The sequence below is a fragment of the Centropristis striata genome, chromosome 3 (assembly GCF_030273125.1).
Source record: "Centropristis striata isolate RG_2023a ecotype Rhode Island chromosome 3, C.striata_1.0, whole genome shotgun sequence".
Taxonomy (NCBI): Eukaryota; Metazoa; Chordata; class Actinopteri; order Perciformes; family Serranidae; genus Centropristis; species Centropristis striata.
In genome coordinates this window covers 42,174,204-42,183,735 of record NC_081519.1, presented here as the reverse complement: position 1 = coordinate 42,183,735, position 9,532 = coordinate 42,174,204, and the positions used below count along the sequence as shown (strand labels likewise).

General features: G+C 39.7%; 1 protein-coding gene across 1 annotated transcript in view; it reads right to left on the bottom strand.

The window, feature by feature from the left end:
* Positions 1 to 2,332: 2,332 nt before the first annotated feature.
* The window catches only part of skib (v-ski avian sarcoma viral oncogene homolog b), a 38,707-nt gene continuing 31,507 nt past the window's right edge, over positions 2,333 to 9,532 (bottom strand). The window contains exons 2-7 of the mRNA XM_059328756.1: positions 8,162 to 8,275; positions 7,830 to 7,933; positions 7,483 to 7,727; positions 5,652 to 5,926; positions 5,301 to 5,531; positions 2,333 to 4,447 (exon numbers count right to left, since the gene is read on the bottom strand). Of these exons, the coding sequence (XP_059184739.1) occupies positions 4,226 to 4,447; positions 5,301 to 5,531; positions 5,652 to 5,926; positions 7,483 to 7,727; positions 7,830 to 7,933; positions 8,162 to 8,275 (1,191 nt within the window). The 3' untranslated portion in view covers positions 2,333 to 4,225. The remainder of the gene's footprint in view (positions 4,448 to 5,300; positions 5,532 to 5,651; positions 5,927 to 7,482; positions 7,728 to 7,829; positions 7,934 to 8,161; positions 8,276 to 9,532) is intronic.

Sequence of the window (9,532 nt, the reverse complement as noted above, 5' to 3'; positions counted from 1 at the left end):
GGTTTCTTTCCACTAGTCTGAAAGAAAACATGTTATAAAAGCTAAATAGTCAAAAATCTCCAAACTGACCAGTGCATGAAAAAAACAATATTTTTTTGCATGTAGTGTAATTTAATTGCTGTAAGTTTTGTTGCACTTACTGAAATAATATACGCCTTTATCAACAGTTTCTATCAGTCGGGTGATATAAAATAATTCCCATCATAGCTCCACCTAATTTCACACATCTAGTCAACCAGTATAGGTGGTGCACCATCATGGAAGGTGATCCTGATTGCTCAGACATAGCTTGTTTGAAATCTTTTTCACAGAAGACAGTTTGTTTGTTCCAATACCCTACTGTCAACATAAGAGACTGCTCACATCCAATCACCTGTTCAAAACTGCTTTTAATCAGTGGCGGTTCTAGACCAGTTTTACTGTGGGGGCCAAGGAGGGGCCAGTGTTTAATCAGAGGGACACATTAGCACATGAAAAAATGGCAAAGACGATATTCAAGCATTCAAAATCTTTGAATGTCTTGAAAAAGACACAAAATGACCAAAAAAAGACACAAATGACCAAAAAAGACATGTAAAGACATGAAAAGGACACAAATTGACCACAAAATGATCAAAAAAAAGACAGAAAATGATCAAAAAAAGACAAAAAATGGCCAAAAAAGACAGAAAATGATCAAAAAAAGACAGAAAATGGCCAAAAAAGACAGAAAATGACCAGAAAAGACAGAAAATGACCAAAAAGGGAAACAAAATGACCAAAAAAGACACAAATTGACCACAAAATGATCAAAAAAAGACACAAAATGGCCAAAAAAGACACACAATGACCAAAAAAAGACACAAAATGACCAAAAAAGACACAAAATGAGAAGACACAATAACCAAAAAAAAACCCACGGACGACATAAAAATGACAAAACAAGACACAACAACAGACACAAAATTACCAAAAAAAGACACAAATGACCAAAAAAGACACGTAAAGACATGAAAAGGATTAAAAAATGGACAAAATATCCCAATAAGACTTCTGAGAGTTAAACTATTATACAATGTACACATTCTGGGGGGATATGACTGTCATTAACTTGCATTGTAGCGAAATCCGTGTCAGTTTCACGGAAATTTGAGTGATTCCGTGGCTATTCCACGGATTTTGAGTTAAGCGAATCTGTGGCTATTTCACGGATTCCTGTGAGACCAGGTTCTTATTATCATACAAGTATTTTGAAAAATATTTAGTATGTCCAAATACACAGTATGTCAAATGCAGAATGCCAGAAGTACCAGAATGTTCTACTGCATCCAGTCGCAGCCTGCAGGATTCAAACCAAAGTCAAACACTTTTTCTGGCTATTCTCACCCACAGGTCAAAGTTCAAGGTGTCGTGCTATTCAGGATCCTTGTATTTTTCATGCTGTCTCTCTATCTGCTGAGACACTTGAAAAGCCATTGTTATTACCACAGGCCTACTAAATAATAAGGAATATAATAAAGTGCAGTTACTGAAGAAAAAAACAGCATTTCTATTTGTTCTGAGGTCAAAAGGTTTCTGAGTAAGTTACTTTTAACCCATAAGAACCCACGGTGACACCCATGTAACAAACACTTATTAACAAATATTCTAGTACAGGGTCTCAAACTCAAATTACCTGGGGGCCGCTGGAGGCAGTATCAAAAGGACCAAAATTACTTAAAAAAAAAAGACACAAAATTACAGAAAGTAGATTACTTAAATAAGACAAAAAAGACACACAAAATTACTTAAAAAAGACACAAAATGACAGAAAAAAACTAAATTACTTAAAAAAGACACAAAATTACTTAAAAAAAAGACACAAAATGACAGAAAAAAACTAAATTACTTAAAAAAGACACAAAATTACTTAAAAAAGACACAAAATGACAGAAAAAAAAATTACTTAAAAAATACACAAAATTACGTAAAAAAGACACAAAATGACAGAAAAAACTAAATTACTTAAAAAAGACACAAAAAAAGACAAAATTACAAAAAAAAAAAACCCCAAACATCATAAATATGTTCTGTCTGGTTCACTTGATCTGTGATATATCCCCCATAACTTTCCTTTATGGATAACTGGGTGTGGGTTCTTATGGGTTAAAAAAAAAAATACATTTTGGAGAGCGCTGGGTCATTTTGACTTCTCATAGTAGGAAAAACACAGGTGTTTACCCTTTGGCCAACATTGTGGTCACTAAATACAAATAAAAAAAGATTATTCCACGCTCACAAACATTCACAAACACTGTTTCCATTGTGGTAACAATAAAGAAAAACACTTCCAGAACGCCACAGGATTGATTTAGATTTTAATGGGTATAATACAAGTTTTCCGAAGGAAAAGAAAACATTTAAACAAGAGGCAAGTGAAACCCCACTTCCAAACCAAAACTACAACAGCATCAGCTAACAAAATGGATATTGCTATTACACTGTACCCAACAAATACTGAGTGAGGGTATCATAAGTAATGATAAGACATAAAAGTGTTTCTTGTCTAAAATATACGAGAGCACCTAAAGGATGAAAAATAGAAGGTGTGGCTTCTACTCTATCTGACGAGGGAGCTGGAGGTGCAGAGAATTCAAATCCATGTTTTCAGTTTTTGGTCTGTGGTGTAAAATATACTCTATAATTCATCAAATAATAAAGATCTTCTCAAATAAACAAAATCAAGGGACAGATTATAATATTCTGTTGGTGCATCAAACCTAGAAAAACTACTGATAGGTTCACGCCCACTGATGGTTTCATGTCCTCGTCCAAACCAACAGGTCCATCCATCCATTCTGCTCAATGCCCTGTGATTGCAATGATACTCAGGGATACAACAACAACATTGCAGGTTTTGCAAATCCAAATATAGTCTCTTTTTGGTTTCAAGTAAGAGCAAAAAATAATATTCATAATCAGTTTAAGTCTGGAGCAAGCAAACATACCGACAAATATCTTATTTACAATATCATTGTATTTACATCAGAGGATACTGAGGGAAAGTGTGTTTAAATTCAATGTTCATTTTAACTTGTGTTTTGAAAAATGTAACAGGGAGTACAATGCACAATGCAAGGTTCTTTTCTTTAAAAAGTGCAATTCCTTTTCTTAAAGTAAAAAAATATATATCCATATTTTGTATATATGTAGAAATGTTGTTCATATAAACAGCATTTGTTGATTTAAGAGCCCTAAAACCAGTGACTAAAAATGAATGCTTTCTGTTGGTAGGCAGCAAATTATTATAGAATATAAATTATTTTACAATACTCAATAGAAAATCAGAAGTACCGCATTTCAACAAAAACAGACAGCTATTGAAGTTTTTTTTTTTTCTTTTAGGAGGGCATTTGTAGACTTATCTGCACTAAAGTGGGCAAAAAATATTCGCTATTTATCACATGGTTAGGTTGCAAAACATTACTGGAAAACAATGTTCAAACAACAAATAAAGTTGCATCATAATATTAAAAAGTAACACTTCCATAAAATATCTAAGCATAAAACAGTGGTGGACCTGAAGGCAGCCCACGTAACCTCCAATACTTCAGGTTTATGAAATACAAAAGGTAGACAAGCTGGTATACATGCGTACATGTTTGTATATGGATGTTTTTTTTTCTTGCCTGTGGAATAACAGTGCTGCGCAAGCAATATTTCTTAAAAAGTACATCCTCTACACAGTTATAAAAAGCAAGCCGATATTAAAAGTAAATAGTGGTAAACTGGTGTCTCTTGTTTCCAGTGGTCTGCAACGACACCTTTGAGTGTACCAATATTTTGTGGCACCAAGAGTTTCATCATCCACCCAACATGTTTCTTCCCTTCATATTCAAGTAGTGTTATGTGGCTATATTTGCACATCTTAGAATAGCTTATACCAAAATAAAATCCTTGGACAGCGTCAGGTGTCTGACGTCACTGGAGAGATGTGGTCGTCACTGAAGAAGTCTTTCTTATTTTCACACTCTAAAACATGCTCAGACATCATGCTACTTTCCAGTTCATTTCATAAAATTCATATATTGTCATTATAATATCGATTTATATCATATCATATTATATATGACAGATTTTTCCTCTACGAAACAGACTTTGCTTTGAGTTTTCTTTTCCCCTAAAAAGGAGGTGCAACAAAGTCCTTTAACCATGCTCCTCTTTTTTTCATCGAGTCTCTTTCTCCAGTTCTGAATCTTTAGCAACTTTAGGACGCGTTGGTGTGTTGTGTGGTGTGTCTGTGTGCGTTTGTGTGTGCGTCCTTGGACTCTCCGGGGGGGATGCCTTCGGCCTGCAGGGCCAGCTGGGTTTGCAGGTCTTTGACGACGCTCTCCAGGCTCTGCCGAGCTTCTCTCTCCTGCTGGAGCTCCTGTCTCAGCTGCTCGCGGTCAGCTTCCGCCTGCTGTAGCTGCACGTGCAACTCTTCAATCTGCAAACAAACACAAAACGGGACACGGACAGCCGTCAGTATTAATGAACACAAGGATAAAAGAAAAACACAAATTAAAGCAGTATCTACTGATAGTCTAGACGGATTTCAGAAAAAAAGGCCTTCTATAAGAAGTGAGGAGCATTTATGGGTACAAGTCAGGAACCGGCCTACCTTACTTATTTCAAGGGTGCTGAGTCCAAAAAAAATGGTTCCCAAGCGAAATTTTGAGTTTTTGACCTTCTCATTTGCATATCAAAATGGCGGCCGTCGGTCGTTGGACCATTTCCCCTTAGTTTTTTTGTAAGTAGGCAATCAAAGACGAGGAAAGTTTCTGGAATCTATAGTCTAGAGTCAGAGCAAGGATATAGTGGAGGCTCAGTGTCTTTTTTATGCATATATATATATGCAAATTACCAACTGGAACATTTAAAAGTGATATTGATTGAATATTTATGTTGGCCTTAAAAAAATGACACAAATAATGCTTAATTTCCCCTTAAAAGTTTGTATTTTGCAAATATATACATAAAAAAGACACTGAGCCTCCACTATATCCTTGCTCTGACTCTAGACTATAGATCTAGAAACTTAATTTCCTCATCTTTGATTGCCTACTTACAAAAAAACTAGGGGGAAATGGTCCAACGACCAACGGCCGCCATTTTGATATGCAAATGAGAAGGTCAAAAACTCAAAATTTCGCTTGGGAACCAGTTTTTTTTTGATTCAGCACCCTTGAAATAAGGAAAGTAGGCCAGTTCCTGACTTGTACCCATAAATGCTCCTCACTTTCACTTTTTGGACAATTCTGTCTGGACTATGTTGTTTGAGGTGATTAGGAGCAGCGTACCTGAGTGGAGTATTTGACCCGGAGACGTTCAGCCTCACAGCCTTTGTCACAAACTCGCAGCTGTCTCTCCCTCTCCAGCTCTCTCTTCAGCCGCCCACACGACTCCTCCGCGTCCCTCATCTTCCTCTCCCAGTCCACGCGAAGGCGTTCGATCTCCTTCCGCAGGTTGCGCTTGGCTTCGATGGCCTCACGAAGACGGCCTTTCTTTGCCACCCTCACAAACTCCAATTCCTGTCAAAGAAACAAACAAAAAAAACCATCAGAATAATTCCACGTTTCAATATTAGATAATATTATAGAGATTACTGTCATCTCTTTCATGTAGTATTTCACAGGAACAGGATGTGATACCTGCTGAAGGCTGCGCTTCGCTTGCACAGCAGCGGCCAGCTTCTCCTCCTGCTTCACTCTCATCTTGACGATCTCCTGCAGGAGTTTTTCCCGGGCCTCTTTGGTGTCCGTGCCTCCGTACAGCATCTGTCTCAGGGTGTCCACCTCTGGGTGAGCGCTCCCCGACTGCCAGCCGGGTCCCTCCTGAGGCCGAGCAGCGCTCTGAGGGGTCAGAGTCTGAGAGACGCTGCTGCAGGCTGACGGAGGAGACGCCAGGGAGGACACTGGTACCGGACCTGAGAGACACAGAGAGAAGGTTTTAACGTTATTAAGAGGAAGATAACTGGAGTTTTTCTACTCAAAAAAGCTCATAATGAGAGGTTGACAAAGCTATTTGCACAGATTATACACCCTTGGGTTTATCTACTGTTTATCCATTACTTTCAGGTGTCTTTGAATATACACTACCGGTCAAAAGTTTTAGAAGACCCCAATTTTTCCAGTTTTTTATTGAAATTCAAGCAGTTCAAGTCAAATGAACAGCTTGAAAGGGTACAAAGGTAAGTGGTGAACTGCCAGAGGTAAATAAAAAAGGTAAGCTTAACCAAAACTGAAAAATAATGTACATTTCAGAATTATACAAGGAGGCCTTTTTTAGGGAACAAGAAATGGGTTAACAACTTAACTATTATTTTGTCCATTTTTGAATTCTTTTCATGTCTTTTGTGTCTTTTTTTTGGTAATTTTGTGTCTTTTGGTGTCTTTTTTTGTCATTTTGTGTCTTTTTTTAGTCCTTTAGTCCAACATAAAATGTGATTTTGAATCTTTTTTTTATTTTCAAAACACTATCATGCCCAATAAAGAATTTTAAATGTTGCAAATGTGCATTAATTTCAGAGTACACTGAGACATTAAACTGCATCATTTTCAATCAAATTCTGGAAAAGTTGGTGTTTTCTAAAACTTTTGACCAGTAGTGTATGTTATGCTGGACTTTCAAAAATAGTCTCCCTTAACCATCACTGACCCACTGGAAGTGTGTCTCTCTATATTCTTTTCATTTTGTGGTGTTCAGCACATTTCTGGGCTTCACCCTTTTTGCACAAAGCTATGAAAGTAGTGAAGACGGAGCCAAAGCTTCCCAAACTAGACTGAATCTTAGGTTGAGCCAAGAAGAAGGAGGAGCATTCATTAAGGAGTCTGAATGTTGTGTTTACAACATACTGCATAGTGAGTCTGCAACCTTTCACCTTTCACCTTTAACTGTCACAACTGACTCAACATGTGCATATATAAGCATTTGTTTCCATGTTTTTCAAATTGGTTGAGCTGCTCTTAAATATGCTTAAATACAAGCTGGGAACGACTGTGATAAAGCATCCATATAGGAATGTTTTTCACAGCTGCACTGCATCAGCAAGAATACTGAGCATGGAACCAAAATTACATTTTCTCTCTTCAGTTAAAGAGAAAAGCATGCAACAAGCATTTTGCTTGTTTTTGTGGCTACATAACTGCAAAATGTGCAACTTTTTTTGATTATTGATGCACTAATAGCTCTTATTGCACTATACCTTGATTGTTTGTTTTTATTCTTCCTGTAAGTCGCTTTGGATAAAAGCTAAATGACTAAATGTAAATGTAAATGTTATTTGTCTTGTATTTCTTCCAACCAACACCAGGTGGCGCAGTTGTACAGGAATCAGTGTGACCCAGCTCTGCTGTGGCTCCTGTCCAGTGGGGCTTAACTGTGTAATACAAGATGTAACTGTAAAATCTGTGTCTTATTTCAACTGACACTCTGAGTGTTTCAAGTTTTCTGTTTCTCTGGGTTTTGACGGGTGGTACTCACGATCATCACAGTCGTCCACATCGATCTCTCCGTCTGTGTCCATGTCTTCTGGCTGGTTGGCGGTGCTGGAGGGAGGCGGTTTTGATGCAAGTTGTGCGTCTCCATTATGCAGCTCCTGCTGCGGCCTGGAAATGGCTGCGGGCCCCCTGCCAGGAGCGTGGCTGTCCCTGGGATGGACCGGAAGGGCCAGGGGAGCCGCTGTCAGATTGGGAGCCGCCATTGTCTCGTGACTCTTTGAGTAGGAGCTGTGGAGGCGATACAGGCCCATTAAAAAAACTCATTGGTTATAAGATAGATTCATCAAATAGCCTCTTTAAAACTCTGACAGATTTCACAGGATGACTCACCTCTCCACCTCATTCTGGAGAGCTGGTTTCTCTTTCTCTGCTGCTTTAGGAGACCAGGGGCGGAAAGCAGAGGGCCTCTGTTTCAGCTGAACCTGCTTCAGGTCCTGGAGCAACAAACGAAAAAGATAAAACTCACTGTAAATCAGCCGTGACACAAACAGTCAAAGTCCCCCCTCTTCATTTAACAAGGCTGGATGACGTGAGGTCATACATAGGTGATAATGTGACGATTCAAAAAGGACAATAGCTCCTACATCATCCCCTTGACCTTTGAGCTTAACTGCAAATCCAGTTTCACACTAGCTGCATGCATGCACGCACAGCGCACGAACCTTGTGTGCAGACTTTGACAGCGATTGTAGCCACTCGGGTTTCCTGTCTTTGTCAGCCGGTGGAGATTGTAATTTGTCGAATTTGGACCTCTTGGCTGAGACCGGGCTGGGAGACTGAGGAAAGGAGAGAGAATAGACGGTTAATCATCGCGATCTGTGCAGAGATAAAGTGCACATATTACATCACAGAGTACGTACGGTGGATATTTCAGGAGCCCACAGCTTCTACAAAAAGCTACTGTATGACTGTAAATGGCATTACTCTGAGCAACACTCAACATTTGTCAGAACATGAAGTGACTTTTCACAGCTAAAAAGAGCAGAAAGTCACAGAAAGGAAGGGAATTAGACAAACAGAGAAGAAGTCACAGGGAGACAAGGGGGATAGGAGACATGTCTGTGTAAGCGTTCAGTCTCTGAGCTTGAGCTTGTGTGTATATGTGTGTGTGTGTATATATGTGTGTGTGTGTGAGCAGAGCTTTGAGCTGAGCAGACACTCAAGCTGGTCTGGCTGGCAGCCAGTAGGGCTACATTGCTCCCTGCCAGGCAGAAGAGGCGCCATCAGGTGGAGCAGATCGACTGCCCGAACCACAGAAATATTGCAATATAGAAACAGAGGGAGACAGAGAGGGAGACGAATTAAAGTAATTGCACTCAGATCTGACAGACGATTGAGTTGAAGTGTTCAGAGAGAGTTCAGGGAGGGCATGAAATGTTTGCAGGAAACTGACGGGGAAACTGGAGGCTTCTGCCTTGTTAAGTGCCACAAAATACAGAATCTCCAGAGTCCCCTGATTGTATATATTGTGTGTCTGTGTCTGTGTGTGTGGCAAACTTGCAGGACCATGTGTGGAGGTATAGCTCACCTCCTCAGCCCCTCAGGTCTGCACTTGTCAGATGAGGATATGTTTACCTAGGCAGGCTGCAGAGGCCAGCACAGACCTGCCTGCTACTCTCTTACTCACTACTATGACATTCTGCCTGCAGGAATGGCAAACACTCCCATCTCCTCGTCTGCATGTGCGATTCAAGACAAATGATTACTCTGTCTACATTCAAAATCCTCAATGGAAAACACTCCTGCGGGGTTGCGTGTAGTTGTGAAACCTTAATCGCTGCTCGGCTGTAATCACCTCAAGATGGAAATTAATGACAAACCTCATTTAGCATTAAGCGAGAAGCGCCCGGCTGTTAATGAATCACGTCTCACAGCTTTTCAACATGAAGCCAGCCGCTGTGTGACTGTGTCAGTTAGTGTGTGTGTGTGTGTGTGTGTGTGTGTGTGGGTGTCGGGACGCGTGGGGAGGTGGGTGGGTGCGGGTGTAGACTTGTATATGTGTCTGTGTGGGAGGTTGTGTGTGTGTAGGAGTG